Source organism: Populus trichocarpa, chromosome 10, assembly GCF_000002775.5.
Source record: "Populus trichocarpa isolate Nisqually-1 chromosome 10, P.trichocarpa_v4.1, whole genome shotgun sequence".
Classification (NCBI taxonomy): domain Eukaryota; kingdom Viridiplantae; phylum Streptophyta; class Magnoliopsida; order Malpighiales; family Salicaceae; genus Populus; species Populus trichocarpa.
The window spans coordinates 15,543,725-15,561,596 of NC_037294.2; the positions used below are offsets into that span (position 1 = coordinate 15,543,725).

At 36.0% G+C, this 17,872-nt stretch overlaps 1 protein-coding gene across 6 annotated transcripts; it reads right to left on the reverse strand.

Moving 5' to 3' along the window:
• Positions 1 to 895: 895 nt before the first annotated feature.
• Positions 896 to 16,846, reverse strand: LOC18102606 (uncharacterized). Of its 6 annotated transcripts, none has more exons than XM_024610910.2 (25): positions 16,472 to 16,846; positions 16,185 to 16,270; positions 12,381 to 12,735; positions 11,953 to 12,104; positions 11,543 to 11,782; positions 11,208 to 11,317; positions 11,040 to 11,117; positions 10,843 to 10,949; positions 9,943 to 10,037; positions 9,742 to 9,857; positions 9,477 to 9,580; positions 9,320 to 9,397; positions 9,109 to 9,187; positions 8,782 to 8,950; positions 7,576 to 7,646; positions 6,349 to 6,429; positions 6,189 to 6,259; positions 5,533 to 5,629; positions 5,390 to 5,449; positions 4,808 to 4,862; positions 4,311 to 4,705; positions 2,375 to 4,219; positions 1,690 to 2,262; positions 1,503 to 1,561; positions 896 to 1,380 (listed from the first exon to the last, which is right to left on the reverse strand). In XM_024610910.2, exons 3-25 carry the CDS (start codon positions 12,680 to 12,682, stop codon positions 1,185 to 1,187), a joined length of 5,133 nt encoding a protein of 1,710 aa, XP_024466678.2. In that variant the 5' UTR covers positions 12,683 to 12,735; positions 16,185 to 16,270; positions 16,472 to 16,846; the 3' UTR covers positions 896 to 1,184. The 6 variants fall into 6 exon arrangements, with proteins under 6 accessions (XP_024466678.2, XP_024466674.2, XP_024466676.2 ...); XM_024610906.2 differs by having other exon boundaries at positions 12,372 to 12,735; XM_024610908.2 differs by lacking the exon at positions 16,185 to 16,270 and having other exon boundaries at positions 12,372 to 12,735.
• Positions 16,847 to 17,872: the final 1,026 nt, after the last annotated feature.

Below are 17,872 nucleotides of genomic sequence, written 5' to 3' on the forward strand. Positions count from 1 at the left end.
TTTTATGTGCGCATATCAAAAATAACTTTTAAAAATAAAAATATATATATTATTTTGATATATTTTTAAGTGACAAACATTTTAAAAAGTAACTTTACTAGTGTTTGGAAATGTAGTTGCGGTTGCTTTTTAAAATGTTTTTCATTCGGAAAAGTATTAAAATAATATTTTTTTTATTTTTGAAAAATTATTTTTGACATCAGCGCATTAAAATGATTTGAAAACACCAAAAAAAAATTAATTTAAAAAAAAAATTATTTTTTTTCAAAAATACTTTTGAAAAGCGAAAACAAACAAGCAAGAACGAACCCCTAAAAAGACAAAGTTGTCCTAAAAAAAGACAAAGTTGTCATATTATTTTAGAGAATGCAGTGATGATTAAAAATTACTCTGTTTATAAAATATGTTAGATTTGATCCAACTCAAACATCTCATTACTTTGATATACATTTATGCAAATTATTCTATTTGTTTGAATCACAATATTTTTTTCTCTTTTTAAGTGATTATAAATGTTTGTAGAATAATTTATCAATATGTTATCATTGTAGATGATATATTTGTGTATTAGTTTAATAATATTAAAGATCATTTATTTATATTGTTTAAAAGTGTATTAATTTAGTAATATTAAATGTGAAAAATAATACCAATGCATGTTATATATGAGTGAAGATTCTTCCATAATAAAGATCTCTAGATAACAAAAATACTTAAATACATACTTCATTAAAATATTAAATAAGATACCACGGCAATGCAGACCTAAGTGGCATTGTACTAATAATCTTTGGCGTCAAACAAGAACGTTACCTCCTAAAACATTTGAGAACAAGAAGTTCAAACTTGCCATTTGAGAACAAGAACGTAGAACGTGAACGACAACGTCAGCAACTAAGGGCTAAAATGGTGGGCAGTTTCTGTATTCATTTGTGAGGATGCTAACAATGTTGTCTATACAAGAATGAATCTTCCTGTGGAAATTTTTCCACAGCAATCAAGCTACTTTCCCCTGAGAGCTCTATCTCCCCTAAAACGACGCATAAAAAACATAAGGAAAACCGATTCCCAAAATTGAAGCTAGAGGGTGAAATACCTCCCGGTAAATAAAAAAAAAATTATGTACAAAAAAATTATGAGGGGAAAAACCCGATGGGCCCAACTAATATCCCAACAATTTGAGGCTACAAAGATGATAATGTCCGCGCGAACCAGTTTGATAAACGTCTCATTTTTATGGAGAGCTCTGCATTCTTCTCAAAGTGTGATTCTGCGTTTGAGAGGACGACTTCAAAGTCATGCTTCAATGCCTCCAAGCTTCTATAGTAGTTGTTTTCTAACCTTGACTGGATCACTTCAAGAGACAATGGAACTGGGAACCTGGGAATTTCAGGGATCAAACACCAGCTCAAGCACCAAAAATTTTGCAAGTTACTGCTAATACGTGCTTCTTGAAAAAAAATCAAGCGTCTCAGAACAAAAAAAAAGGCAAGAGAATATACCTGTTAATAAAATTTGACTTCTGTGAAACTTGCCTTAGCTTTTCAACCCCATAGTGATCCTGAATATGCGCAAAAAAAAAATCAGACAAGTCCCCACGATATCTTTGAATTGATTTAGTAGCCACATCTAAAACATTTACAAAGATCTTATACAATAAATTCTTTTCCCACCCTCATGCATGATTACCTGGTCTTTTTTGCCTGATCGCTCTAATTTGGCGAAGGCAGACAACAACTTATTTGTGATCTCCTCATCTATACGAGGCTGCTCCAACTGAGTATCATCATCAAAAAGCTCCCAAGGACTGTGTTCATGCAATTCTTTGGGATCGCTCTTGTACTGAACAGTACACCTCTCCCATGGACTGTCAGGAAACTCCGAAGATTTGGGCTTCGTATATAGAACCCGGCCATGCCACCAATCACCATCTTCTTCACCCTCGTTTTTCCACCAGACCTTACATTTATCCCTACGACTCCAATTCCTCTGTATGGCAGCATCGAACCGAGTTCTCTCAACAAGAAAATCTGGGAAGCCAGTCATTTCGGGTAGAGTTAACTTGAATGATTTCTGAAATGTGCTGGAAGTAGGATCTACAAATCTAAGCGTCATTTTGCAACAACAATCTCCAGATCCTGCAAGAGCAGCATACTCAAGGGCTTCAACCTTACAGAACTCGACCGCCCTAATGTTTCCCTTCATTATTTTCCAAGGGCCTGCTTCTTTAGACTTCATGCGATCTAAGTACTCTTGATGGCCCTGAAAAAACAAAGAAGCTTCCAAGATAAATCATTTAAATTATAAGACCTAAATTGCAATTAACCTTAGGCAAGAATCAAGATAATAATCTTTAGCATCTCTTCAGACTAACCTGTCTCAAATATGCAACTTCATCCCCTTGCTGGGGGATATAACGAGACCCCTCCTCGTGCATTGACAGCATTAACCATGATGCTTTTTTGGCTGACTGATGCAACTTCCTTCCATCTACTGGACTTGTGTCACGAAAGTGATAACTGGCTTTCCTGTTTCTAGTAGATCTCAAGCGAGCTGTCATCCTTGAGCTGGATCCCCATTCTTCACATGAAAGCTGACATCTATTAATGGAATTGTTGAGGGCATCTCTACAAGTATCATCTGATTCATGTCCCTGCTCCAACTGGAGATTATTGCTTGCCATATTTGAATCATGTGTAGGTGCCTTCAAGCCCATGGAACGTGTTCTATGAGATCCACCAGATGCGCCTTCATAGGAATCCCCTCTGAAATCAAGATGAGGGTCACAAGCACTTAAAGTGTCTTCTCTGATGCTACCATCACCTTCTGAGCTAATTCTACCTCTGCCTGGCTTTGACCTTCTGTAAACAACATCAAACATCCTTTTCGGATCTGAACGGGACCCCGAAGAGTTGTCCAAGGATGGCATGGAAATTTCACCAATCTGAGTATCTGATTCTTCCAATCCATCACCTTTATATTCTGGAGCAATTCCATTGGAGCCATTATTCTCCAGCATCTCCTTGACTGGATTCTGTGTCATGTTTGCAGGTTTATCAGTAGATAAATCACACCTACCATTTCCTTGATTATCTAGTGAGTCCTTCAATATCTTTTTTGATCTTATCCTTATCTTTGTTGAGAAAGGCGGGAGGCTCTCTCTGAGATCAGGAGGGTTGTCATTCCCATTAACCATGTGACCCAGGGTTGGTAATTTATCAGAGTCCAGGCATCCGTTGAAGGTTGGGTGCTCTTCACCATTGGACACATCATTTACAAGCTCAAAGGTATCAGCACCAGCATTTCTTCCATTCACTGGTACAACTCCTTTGTCCGTGTTATTTTGAACTTCTAAAGTAGGGGATATTGTGCCATTATCCTCCTGAAGTTTTGAGTACCTGTTGAGATTATTTTCATTTTCATTGTGTTCACCAAGGCATGCACTAGATCCAGTATATGCTGCTGATGAAATGGATTCTCCCAATCTCTGACGCTTAAAAGTACGAGCCTTTACACCTCCCCATCTGATATCCCCATTTTTATATTCTTCAGACAGGTCCAAAGGATAATTTTTTATCTGTGCTCTTCTTCCTCCATCCATTCTGCTGCAATGTGCATCACCAGAAAAATATCCTGGATCTTGAGAGCTTGTAGGAACCCCATTTACCTCAGTGGCTTCCTGAGGAGCTTTGGATGATGATCCAACCAAATCAACCTGGCTGTCACCCTTGTGCATTCCACACTCTGGGAGCACAATCTTACTAGAATCATGAACTGGCAGTTTAAGGACCAATCTCCTCCTATTTATAGTATTCATGTGCGATTCAGTAAATTCATGATATTTTGCGAAGTCTTCAGGCTCTTCCAGGATATCTTTTCCTTTCAAATTCCTGTTTCCCTCATCGTGCAAAGATCTATCTGATTCATCGCTTTCAATATTTGAGTCTTGCATTCCAGATTCAGTTTCTGATAAGTCACCTTCTGAGCCATCTTCATCTTCTGCGTCTGTAGCTGTTCCAGTAATTTTTGAAAATAAACTAAGCGCATTGCGGGCAGCAGCTCTTTGAGGTCTCAAGGCCTTTGAAGTGGAAGACTTCCTCTTTGAAGCTTTCCTGTCAATCCTTGATTTCCTAGTTCGATTACTTCTAATTGAGTTTCCATCACATTCATCCAAATTCTTCCTTTTAACACGCCTCCCAGAAGAAGTCATTATCTGAATCTGCAAAAAGTGGGGGCAAGAAGAATAAGCTAGCAAGTCAAGCATGCATGAAATCCAATATTTTGAAAGAAAATTGTTTAAAAACATGTACTTCAGCCTTTTGTTTTCTCCTTTTAGATCCTCGGAAACCATCCCTGCCCTCAGCCTCACTGTCTTCTGCACTACACTCTGGATCACCAGAGGAACTATAATTTGACCTTCCTTGCTCGGCCTCAGAAGAATTTTCTTCAGGGGCATTGTACTCTGAATCATTTTCATCACTTTGCATGTCATTTTCTGGTTCCCAATCCATGGCATCTATGAAATCAGGCAGTGGCTCAACCAATACATCCAAGTCGGCCAAGGCGAGCATTTGGTTATCCGGGTCTAGACTGAAGTCTGGTCCAACAGCAAATCTTACAGAAGATGGCTTCCACTCCACACCCAGAGCTCCTAACCGTCTCTGCTGGTACATGCTCTGGTAAGGTTCCGTATAAGGAATCATCCCTAGAATTCTCAAAAAAAACAAGCACTTGAGAGAATGTAATTGAAAATTGCATATGCCATAAGAATTCCATAATGATAAAAGTTGCCAGGTGAAATTAAAACCTGAGTCACAAAGAAGATCCTGCATATTCCGCCGGAATGGTACTTGCTGAGTTTCCTGAATTAGATGTTTCACATTGTTTGACATCGAGAAGTGAACACAAAATGTAAAGTAACTATGTAAATCAGAACTTCAATACTACTACATCTCATGTAGGATCTATTTGGTCTGCATGAGTCAAAATTTCAAAACCCGACAATTATAGCAAAGAATATTTTTTAGGGATACAATTATAGTCATTTATAAACTCATGCATTGACTAAAATAACTTTGCATATAGATATGCATGTGTGCATGCAAGCAATAAGTAATTGCCACAGGCTGCAAAATGACATGCTTAGTAATTCAGAATTAGGGCTACAAAAGGATGGGCAAGAATTTTTTCAGGTGAGTATGGAACTCAACAATAAACTCAATTAATCAAAAGGGAACTTCTATAACATACTGCCTTTAATCAAGATGTTACATTCCCTATAATATCAAGTACTTCTCAAGGTGCATGTTTCTTGACATTATGTATGCGATGTAGTGCATAGTAATACATAGGTTTGCTGAAGCCACCAAATTATACACAGCTAGCTAACCTGGTCAAGTACATTTCCGTAGGTATCTTGTATCAGGGGCCGATAATCACCAAGGAAGAACTGTACACAGAGTGAGTATCATAATGCATTTCCAGAGAGTTCTCAGTAGAACCTCCAAACACGAGTGGTTATTTATAACGCACCTGATCATATTTAGCATCCTTTTGGGACTCGCCTTGGCCTGTATTTAATATGTACAACTGACCCACGTCATCCGAAAGTATAATAGATGTCCCGTCCCTGTTATAAAAGTAGTGAATGATAATCATGACAGCAGCAGTAAGGTTGCAAGAAATTTACAGATATATCTTCCAGCATTTTGATTGGGAAAGCATACAATTAAACTCCATCTCAAGTATAATAAACTACATGTACAACAAATAATCATGCAAAACTGATATAATATTGCTAAGTGGCAACGCCTATTTGAGACCTGAACATGGATTCACAATCGCATAAAATTCATCTGACATTTACTTGGATGAATCGAGTCCAGGAAAAGTTTAACTTTACTGAACTGGTAAAATAACCATGAGGCTAAAATACAAAAACTGATACACTAGCCTAACTATAAGGAGTTAACCCAAAGTCCGATGAGAATCTCTCGTAACATAACTTGAAATAAAGCTGAAAACAGTAAATTAATAGTCTAGAAAGCTTCTATTTTAGAAAATTAAACTATCGTAAAACAATGAAAAACTTGTAAGATTCATATGTTCTTGGACATTGATTCAGAAGAGTGATACCAACAGAATCAACAAAATTAGAGATTCCATATTAAGCATCAATAGGCACCTACGGTGAAAACTTTCCATCAACCAACTTGAAATGTGAAATTTCGTAGATCCGGATGGGTGTGCCCTCCCAAATCTAAATAAAGAAAAAAATATATGAATGCAAACAGTAACCAAAGAAAGGTATTGCAATATAAAATGAGATTCAGCAAAATGAAGACTCACATCCCACACTATTGTTTTTCCATCATAGCCAGCACTCATAGCTATTCGCGGGTTGAAAGGATGAACATCCAGAACATATGTCTGCCAAGAACACAAATGACATAGTCAGAAACGCTGGACACATCAAGTGAATGACTTGTGAAAAATAAGAGAATCCAACACAATGTGTATCAAGATAAACTGCATTGATATGAAAAATAGAAAAATGAGAAATGAGAGCAAAACAGAAAATAGCACCCTTCCAAGAAAATAGGTAAATTCCAGCTGTTTTACAAGGATCTCCTAATAGAAATGTGATACGGGTGGAAGTTGGATTCTGTAAGAATCGCCACATAAAAGGAGACCAAACACAAGAAAGCATTGATCTCTGCCAACAGTGGTCAAAGAGGTGAAAGACGCCGGAAAACAGGCTTCGAATAACAATTGATCATTGGTCCTTGTATACAAACAGAATAGGAGGTGGAAAAGAAGTCAAAATTCAGCAAAACATGCTTTTGAAATGCTCAAACATACACATTGGATAAACAAACCATTTCTAAAGTAAAAATGGGTAGGGACAGCAAGGATCTGCAAAAATAGGTACCAATTTCTTCTAGTGAATGAGGCAGGAAAATTGACCGGTAAAACAAATTAAAAAAAATATTCTCTTTTCGGAGATAATAGTGGCATTTAAAATATTACAAAATTTTGCAGAAATTTCCCTTTAGAACTAGCAACAACAATGAATGAGAGATGGTTACTTAAACATTCTGAAAAACTGAGGTCATTACGGGACAACATATAATATATTTGAACTAACAGGAAGGAAACATAAAATACAATTGCTGGCTGCGAAAAACTAATCTATTCTTTTGCAACCCTTCTCAGCTTTTGACCATCAACTTAAAAGAAAATTCACTAAAAGTGAATATCTGAAAATATAGCAAAACAATGTGAAACAATTATAAAATTAAGAGATGCATTCCACTTGACCCACAGAAAAAGCACACTAGCACATTGCATTTACAATAGTTATAAAACTAACATGGAGAATTGTGACAAGTGATCAGTCAATGGTTAAGAGCACCCCATGAATTTACCAGTCAAGATCATAGGGAGAGATGGTAACACGGAAATTGTTGAATGAGAGGAGCATATCAGTCATCCTGACATGTAACTACATATGGACAGTTTAACATTTAAAGAGGGGAAAAAGGACGCTTGTAAAAAAAATGAGGAACCACTTACAGATTGAGTATGACCAGTCAAAGAATGCACCAAACTACCATCAGCAGCATTCCAAACACATATTCTGCAATCTGCACATGAATCGTCACCCCCACACAATCAACTTACAGAAAAAAAAGACTACATTTCCTACTTCAAAAAAATATTCAATAGAATCCAACTCAGTTCCGAATTTCATTTTTTGGTAAGATCAATAACATGAGGGAAAGAATTAATAGAGTTATTTATTATTTATTTTATTTTATTTTTTAAAATAAAGGGACATAGCACAAAAAAGTCCGTAGAAACTTTTGCAGGGCCATTGAAATTTAAATTTTGTTGTCCCACGCCCAAATCCATATGCGGGCATGTGAGCATAAAAAGATTGAAAAATTTGTGAAACTTATCGAGTAATGCTCTGTCCAAATAGTGAACAGCAACAGCAAAAATAAAATTCAATGGAGAAATAAAAGATGAGCTTTAAACAACAGTGAGGACTCATTGCTTGAAAGTTTCAATGACAAGAAGTAGATTTCTTCCATTTTGGATAAGTGAAACAGACAGCTGCCCTTTCCACTCGGACAATGTCCCTTAACTTGCCCAGGAATCAAATTGTGAATAACATTCCATGGCTTCCAATTTGCTGGAAACTAGATAATCTGCCAGCCAGAACAATACAATCCACAAGTACCAAGGGCAGCAGAAAATGATCTTTGTTGTTATCTTAACAACACCTCAACCAACACCAGCACAAAGTACATGCCTTTTAAGAATTACAATCGTGTTTCCTTTCCTTTTTCTGAAGGTCTCCAACACTCCAGGAATTTAAAGCATTTAGTAACTAAAATAGAAAGGGAAATGACAACATAACCAACAAATAAAACATATCTACCACAAAGAATGAATCATAGAGCCTAAAAAGTGAGAGTATCAACAACAACATCATTTTGCTGTAAAAGAAGAAGATTTTGTTAGAAGCTAATGGGAACATTTATGAATTTTGAAACAGGTTGGCTTATATGGTGATGCTTAAGGACTGATCAAAGAAACACTGGGGGCTGAAATGGACAAGCATTTGTATTACTTCTGCCCCCCCTCCCCCTCCCCTTCCCTTTTTTTTGGCAAAAAAGATAACTGAAGTATGAGAAGATAGCTGAATTTATATAGTTGCACTCACATACATCCATAAATATGTACATGAAAACTTGTAAAAGAAAGAAGTATTACCCATGATAGCAGCAAGGACAAAACGATTATCCAGACTCCACGCAATCATGTTTACCCCACGAGGAGTTGGAAGAATTCTCTGTCGTGGACCTCCTCGTGGAGGTTGAGTAGGCATTGGTGGAGGAGGAACTTTCAGATGATAATGCCGTATCCAACGGCCAGCTTTACCCTTCAAAAAGAAAGAAACATATATTTGTTGTTCAGAAATCAAGAAGGTATCCTGGTATTGCTCAAGGTCACATTGACGCAAATTGAACCTCACAAAAAGTAATTGACTGATTCTCATTTCCCTGAGAAGAAAGAAAACCCGGAAAAAAGGTCATTTACATGTGATCTACGTGATTTTGGAATCCAAATAATTGCACTGCCGTCTCGAGAACAGGTAACAATGCTTTCGTGAAAATACCTGGCATGTTTAATTATGAAGCATATATTGTCAATAGATCTGATTAACTATAACAAAAGGGTGTGATATAGATATATTCTCACAAAGAAAAAGCAATGCAACATAAATAAGCAGTTAAGAAAAATTCCATACCATGAATTTTTAAATTTTGGAATATTTTCTTCCTTTGAGTTGTCAGCCATAGAAAATCTAGATGGCATGGCACAACCACTACAAAACAAAGCAGTATCCTATGTCAGCATTCTAATTTTTTTAATGGCAGCATTAGCACAGAGAAAGAAACACTTACCTAAATTGGACATAGTTGACATCATTCTCGTGGCCAGGTAACACATCTATCTCATGATTTGGCTGGGCTGAATCAACCGTGTTGGATTTAAGAGCATTCCACACCTGCAAGTGATGAAATATTACTAACAAGTTATCCAGTGTTTACATGTCAACAATCATTCACATCAGTTCTCCCAAGATCAATATTCATACCACATATAGAAGATAAAAATAGGATAACCATTAAGCAGAATTGCAAGCAAGCTAAGGGAATTTAAATATACCCTAGCAAGGTGGTCAGAGCTACCAGTGACAAATACAGTTCCATGAGCATTGAATGCACAACAAAAAATCTGATGGCTCTGAGGACCACTACTTGTGGACGGACCACTGTTCTTTCCTGCACCCATTCCATAATTCTTGTAACTTCTTTTGATAAATGAACCAGTTCATCAATCATGAGTTAGAATGAAAAGGTAACTAACCAGCCACAGGATCTGGAGGCCTTGGAACATATATCCGTGTACCTAAGTTGGAAGACCTGGCATCCCAAATCCTACATGTTCCATCATCTGAAGACCTGCAAAGAACGAGTAAAAGCTATAAATTATTGCAGAGAACAAGTACTGAGGAGTCGGCATTGTACTTTCAAGGTAGTGGTGCCAATTTTTTCAGAAGGCAAAAATGCAGATTTTGCCAGGGAAAAAAACCGAACATGAAGCTACAGAATTTTTAATGCATAAAATTCACAGGGGTGCAAGGGGAAAACAATTACTACATGATTACTGAAATAAAGATGGGGAGTCAAAATTCACTTGAAACAATACAGACATTATGTGCCTTAGGGCCTCAAACTAGTCAAACTTGACTCAACTAAATCTTAATCATAACAAATGAAGTGGGATATTGCGAGTTGTTAGGGCTGGAAAATGGATATTTATTGACAACCACAAAAATAATTGATGATCTGAAATTCTCGGAGACAAGAAGATTGAGATACCACGCTACAAATTTAAACATGGCAACGATAAAGAAAAAATCTACGAAGTTAAAGATCCAGAGAAGATAGCAGAGATACATGAATTAAAATTCCCATTAATTTAGGATACAAAAGTTTAAGTCAAGAACCATCTCTATCAAATTTATTCATGGTTGGCACCTGGCTTCTCCTCCAATCATAAAAGGTTTCAGATGGGAAAAAAGTAGTTCTGGATTCAAACCTAACAAAGTGATAAAATAAAGTCCTGCAATCTACAGTGGCATGTTCCAATATCAAGTTTCCTTGCAACAAGAGAGTCGTATCCAGAGGCAGTAGATTCATGAAACAAAGAACAAAATCTCAGAATTGTAGAAGATGCATAACATAAGATTGCAATCAGCCTTACGACAAAAGCTGGTATGCAGAACCAGGCCTTGGACTAAATGCAATGGCAGTAACAGCTGCAGAGTGTCCACGTAGAACTGATATTGGCATCCCATCTGGCAAACGCCACTGCCCAAATCCAGATGTAGCGATCAAAATTTGGGTATAAAGAGAATAAACAGGAAGAAAGTCCTTAGTTTTTAGAAGAAAAAAGCTTACAACTCGAATTATGCAATCATTTGAAGAGGATGCCACCAAGGTATTGTTTGAATTTACAGCCAAGTCAGTAATGTCCCCCTTTCATGCATGGATTGAAATGCAACTTATGATTAAACAGCAATGGAAGCCAAGAAATCAATGGTATTGGATTTACATAACCATACTCACTTCATGCCCCCGACAGCTAGCTAAGCAAAAAGCAGTTTCCATGGACCAGATTTTTACAAGACGATCGTCTGAACCAGTGACAACATATCTCCCAGAGCGATCAAATATTGCTGCAGGATTTACATTGAGGCAGTTTTAGGTACAAATCCACAAATATCAATGAAAACTAAGAGAATGCATATATGGTGTGATGTCCAAGATGCATCTGGGCAAATGTTTTATTTTATTTCAGATTTTGGCAGACTAGTCACAATATATGACTTGTGAGTTTTCCCTAGGATAGGGACATAAACTGCATAGTCCAATACCATAAAATTTTGCTGTAAAACTCATACCACAATAGACAGCATTCCGATGTCCGCGTACTCTCTTGACATTTTGCATTTTCTGTACCATAGTTGATGGTTTCGCAATAGCATAGCATGCTGCACGAATAGAAGGTGCACGATGGTGTCTTGCAAAACCACCTCCAATTTCCCTCAAACTTAACCCGCGAACCTGATCAGCATGTCTATGAGGCCATCGCATGTGAGCAGGGGGGTGCTTGACTTGGTCATTTCCCTTATCTCTATCACCTTTAGACACAAAGGAGTATTTTACATCTTAATAAATTCCAGTTAAAAATAGACAATGAACTCTATTATGCCATTATGAAAAGAAATATCTCACAAAAGCATAAAAACCTCATACAAACACAAATGTCAGGTTATCATTTCATTTCAAAGCTTAAATAGATGTAACCTACAACTCAAAAGTGAAAATGAACCCGTTCCCAGAAGGGTAGGAACATCAGCAGCATTTGGAGCATCACCAATCAAGCCTTCTGATGGAGAGGCTGTGTTGAGCAATAATTGCTTCAAAAGCTTTACCAAGTGATTCTTCTCAATGTGAGGGTACCTGTATACATATAATTAATGAAAGGTCTAGTCAAAGATAGTTTGAGGCAAAAAATTAACAAAATACAATGTGCATTATATATCCACAGAAATGCAGACAAAAGTTTACAAAAGAAACCAGGACCATTATTTCAAACCATTTTTAACCATTTATGTAGGCACATGCAGTTTGCCCCACAAAAGCAACGCTGAGTGTAATTGTGTGTGGCCACACGAGTGAGTAAGTGAGAGAGAGAGAGAGAGAGAGAGAGAGAGAGAGAGAGAACACATTGCATACTGCTCCTCCAAACTATTGTAACTTAATGGAAATGATAGACCATTATCATTTTCATCCCCACTATGTGCTCCACTTCTTGAATACCAAGCATGATATCTTCTAGGTAAAAGTTGATGTTCGAGAAGTTCATTCCAAAACTGTACATAAGTTCTCTGACATGGCCCAGCTGAAAGGAAATGCATAATTAAAAAGTAAACTTCACTAAGGTCAACATCCACATCTTTCACCCTTCTGCGACTTGTCTCTGACTCTGCAAGTTGAGCAATCTCACGCTCCTTACTGGAAAAGCTCAAAGGCATCATACTGCCTGAAGGTGCATCCCTTGAAGGAATGTACTTCTGGAGAGCAATGTTTCCTGTAATTCAAGAAGCCAGAAACACAAAACTTAAATAAACAAGTAAATCAATTCTCAATTGAAAAGGAGAAGGAAAAGTTAAACATTAAAAGATACAAGGAAATATAGGGAACCACTTGGTATACAGCATAGAGGAACTTGATGAATCCAACCAAACTAAGCATATTTGTAATATTTAAACTGCACATATAAAGAACAAGAATTTTCGGTTCTCAAACTTTTGTACAGCAAAAATAACATCAAATATTTTATTCCAGGGTTGAATAAAAATATTGTTGTTGGAAATGCCTGAAATCAAATTAAATTTGAATGTGTATTGAGTTGGATGTTGATCTTTGATGGTTTATTTGCTTCCAATTTAGATCCACTTTTGCATTGTATAAACATTAAAGATATTTGTAAGGCTTGCTTTGATAAGAAAAAACCATCGTAAGAAATTATTCTAGTACAAAATGATTTATATAATGAATTTCTGATTAATTGGTGGTTGAAAAATGGTTCACGATGTTTTTATATTAAATCATTCATAAAAATAATGAATTAATTGGTCGTACAACTTGCTACTAAACTTCAATAAATTTTATGATTTCTTGATTTTTACAGTATTTTGTAATGATTATCCCAACTGATTATAGTAAAATGTTAATTGGTTATAAAATATTTTATTTTAAAAATAGGTTTTCATCAGTAATAATTTAAAAATAGGTTTTAGTTGGTAATAGCAGAACAGTTCTGAAGCATAAATTTGATTTATTAAATTACTTACAATGCAATTAGATTTAATTGATAAATCAAGTCAATATATATGCAAATTCTGAAGTTTAAATTCAATTATTAATCATTATACTACAGTAATTTAATTTAAGAAATTACTAAATTAAGTTTAAAAAAAATTGACGTCATTCAGAATTCATATCCTGTATTCTAACAAGCAAAACCCATTATTTGGGTGTTTATCAGTTAGTGAATTTGTAGTGTGTGTTTATAATGTGATCCATTACTTCCAAATTGTGTCAAACATGAGACATGACCCTTGTCTCCAATTATAATTAGAAAAAAACATTTAAAATGTTTGACATGTATCTTTTAACATTTTTTATCCAATGTGACAAAAAATTGCCCCATGGATGATGACATTCCCTGAAAAGAGATGCCCTTATCCCTCCATCATCGGCCCTCATGCTCCAACCAGATGAACCACCACCAAAATTGCAACCCCAAAATCACAACAATACCCACCTCTAGTAATGGTGCTATAAACAGAAACACAGAACAACTTGTCAGCTGTGAAACCCTGAGCCAACAACAACAAAATCCAGATTCGCCAGCACCAAATGGGCCCCAAGACCTCCATATATACATGCATCCACTGAACCAAGAAGATTGTGATTAACAATAATCTCCTTGTCCATCTAACATGACCAAACCTCAATTCATCCTAAAATTGAAGGCCTTGATAATCGAGCATGAAGAGCATCCACCTCAATTATCTTTGACAAGCACTCATTTACCAATCAAACATAATACACCTAATGCTAACATCTCAAAAGCTCTAGATCAATGCAAAAGGGGCTCGTATCCACCCTGGCACAATTAATGCTACCATCTAAAAGCTTAAAAGCTAATTTGGATGCATTAAAAACATGGTATAACCTGAGACCCAATTCCACCTTGCATCAATAGAATTTAAAATCTAATAATTGTATTCAAATAAGTAAGACTATTAATGAAAATATTGACTGGTTGGAGAGATAACAAGAGTAAACCACCACCCCTTGGGCCCCCTTTCTAGCAAACCATATTCGAACATAAAAACACCAAGAGAAAAGAAGCATAAAACTTCCATGAACAACCTAATGATGGAACTAACTTCTGATACTCAAAATCCACGATGATTATCAGGAGATGGTCATTCCTCCAGGACCACTTTCTGATGCAAGTTCTGATGATCAAGACAGAACATCCGAAACAGAGCCAAGCAGAAGGAATTGATTGGATCTAACAACATGAAGAGTAGTGTTAAAGATAAGGATTTGGCTGAAGCAAGTTCCAGTGGATTGAAGAACTCTGTGCAGGCTAAAGTTCCAGCCATACATGCTGGCAGGAAAGAGCAGTTGATATCCCATAAGTGATGTCAATCTTATTATCATCCAAGTGGCAGTAGAAATTAATATTAACTGTTGTTGTCCTTATCTGTCAGTTATTAGCAGTTAGGAGTCTATCTATTATGTAACAGTTAATTGTAAAACTATATATATTGAAGATTAGTAGTTCCAGTAGGTTATGTTGTAATGAAAGCCTATTTTAACTTGGTGTGATTCCAATATGGGAGTGATTCCCTTGAGTGGTGTGAGGCTACTTGTTTCTTATCATTGTAATTCTTTGTTTCCAATTAAATTATAAGACTTCTATCTTTCCTGTCATTAAATCCCTTTTCTGTACAACTGAGTTTGCTTTGTTTACAAGTAATTGTTCCAATCCATAGTGTAATTGGCATTACTTTCAAGACATGCAGAACAAAGAGCCTATGAGTTGAGAAACTTTATGCACTGAAAATGTACTGCCACTAGCATAAAACAAAATGAAGTTCATAATCCTGTCTGATGCAGACAACAAAACAATCAGAATTCACGTGTTTTATCGTGATTAGAAAAGATGTGTTTCTGAAAACTGTATGGGTCTACGCTTCTAGCTTATGCTTTGGTGTCCTATTAGTTTTTAATTAAAAAGAAATCCTTTTTAAGTTGGAACAATAGAAGTTTCTTATTCAAGAGTCTAAGTCCCTGTTGAATTAAGAATTCAACTATTTAAAGCTTTTGGAGTAACCCTATGAGGACATGGACTTCAAAGCTATCCTGTGTCACTGTTATTCTCTTTGCTAGAAAGCTATCAAAGTTACCATCTAGAACTTCCGCGTGAATTTTACAGATGAGCTCTGTCATTTTCCCCTTCATTTCTATTCCACTTTGCCTACACGCACATAATTTTCTAAGAATAAGATACCTCCCAACTCTCAAGTGAGTCCTAGCTTAAGCTTTATGATATCAAGGTTCAGCAGATCTAGCACAATATGGTACTTTGAAAAATAGAAACAGGCCCGAAAAAAAACAAAAAAAAACCTACCATTTGAAAAAAGAAATGAATATAAACTCCCATCCCCCTCCTGACACCTTGAAGCATTCCTGGTACTTCAGTTACATTACTACTACAGCCTTTAGATTTTCCCGGAATCCGCATAAGGTTCAACCAAGAATTAAAATCAAACAATGATAATGAAGAAGTCTTTTCTCCGCGCACTCACATACACTCATGACATAATCACATGCGCGCACATGAAGAGCATACACATTGACCAATTGGTTTACAATGCCACACGCTAATCAAGTAATAATCAATGACTAAACCCCGATTTAAACTAGTTGTAAACAAACATAAGAACGACGTGGAACCTGAAGTAAAGCGAGAGATAAATCAGCCAGAGGGGATTCTTGAGTGCTTTTGAAAGCCAAGCCAGCAAAAATCCAAATGCATTCCTCTGTACGACAAAAAAAACAAACAAACCCTAATTTCAAATTATCCCGATTTGCAATCAAACACAAATACTAATATCGAAACAGACCTTATTGAAGATCTAATTCAACACATTCACCATAACCTTATCTACTTCTTCAGTAACTAAACAAAAAATCAGATAATGACACGAATAAAACCAAAATAGTAGAGAAAATGTGAATACCTTCAAAATTTGAGACAAAACGGCAGCGTTTTAGAGGGGTAGTGGCTTGGCTTTTCTTTTTTTTTATCTTCTTCTGGGATTGAAGGAGATGAAGAGGTTAAAGAGAGAGTGGAATTAGGTAGAATTTTAAATTAGGAAAGGACTGGCGATAGTGGGGGACGCGCGAGAAAGTGATTTAGATTCTTGGAGGGAGCTGCGTGTGTTTTCGATTCTGGCTTTGTTAGATAGATTGGGGAGCGAGTTGAAGGAGAGACGGAAGGAGAAGGCAGGATTGAAACGTAGCTTTTTATAACTTTTGCGGCTACTTTTCTTCCTTCTCTACAGGTGCTTTGAGAGAGAGTGGAAATAAAAGAGAGGAGAAAACAAAAACAAAAAAAAACTGGTAACGCTGTTCATATGAATTGGGTTGAAATCACTGTACATGTCAACGGTGATTTCATCCCAGATCTTTTTTTATCTTATTCTTTCTTTCTTTTTCAATTTAATTCCTTGTACTTTTTTTCTCAATTTATTTCTTTTTTCAATTTAATTTTTTATCTGATTTTTCAAGATTAATTTTAAATTATAAAAAAAATTGTTAAGCACGTTTGAATCAATGTCTGGAAGATAAAATTAAAAGAGTGGCAACAATATAAGAGTGGCGGGGGAACACGTGGCCATGTTATGAAAAAATAAAATAAAAACAGGTGGGGTCGGATGTCGATAAATTAATAAAATACTAAAAAGAGGAGATTTTACATATTTCTTTCTATAAAATACTATTCATTAGAATAGTATTCTTTTTAAAAAAAAAATTAATATTATATTTTGATATTGAATTTATATTTTATTGAGTTATCCTACTCTCATATTATAGGTTGTGAATTTGACGAGTTAACTCAGTTGACTCGAGTTTTTTTTTCCTTTTCTTAGTTAATTTTTCTTCTCAATCTCATCCTTCTATACTGGTTTAATTGGGAATTCGATTTCATAATGTGTTATGGTTTGATTTTTATTAGGTTATCACAGCCTCATAACTCGGGAATAGTGCTTAGCAGGTTAACTCGGAGTTGACTCGTGATGTTATTTGTCTTTTTTAAAAAATTAAAGTTTTTTTTCTAATTTAACCGTTAAACATTGGATTGGTTGGGGATTAAGTTTTATAATTTATTTTGATTTGCTTTATATGAGATTATCTAGGTCTTATGACTATGTCACAGGTTTTGAAAGGTTAGCTTAGGTTAAATCGAGTCATTATTTTTATTCCGGCCTAATGACCCGAGAATAATGCTCAATTGGCTAACCTGAGTTGTATCAGGTCATTTTTTGTGTCATTTTTTAATTGATTTTTTTTCACATTTTATTACAAAGCACTAGATCGGTTGAGAATCAAACTTCATGGTTTGTTTGATTTGCTTTTTA

What these genes read in the sequence shown, in the direction of transcription:
- LOC18102606 (XM_024610908.2), bottom strand. Translation starts at nt 12,682, where the DNA reads ATGATGCCTTTGAGCTTTTCCAGTAAGGAGCGTGAGATTGCTCAACTT. An exon ending in GCTCTGACCACCTTGCTAGG is followed by an intron (nt 9,581 to 9,741) that starts GTATATTTAAAT and finishes CATCACTTGCAG; the next exon opens with GTGTGGAATGCTCTTAAATC. An exon ending in TGACTGGTCATACTCAATCT is followed by an intron (nt 6,430 to 7,575) that starts GTAAGTGGTTCC and finishes TGTTCTTGGCAG; the next exon opens with ACATATGTTCTGGATGTTCA.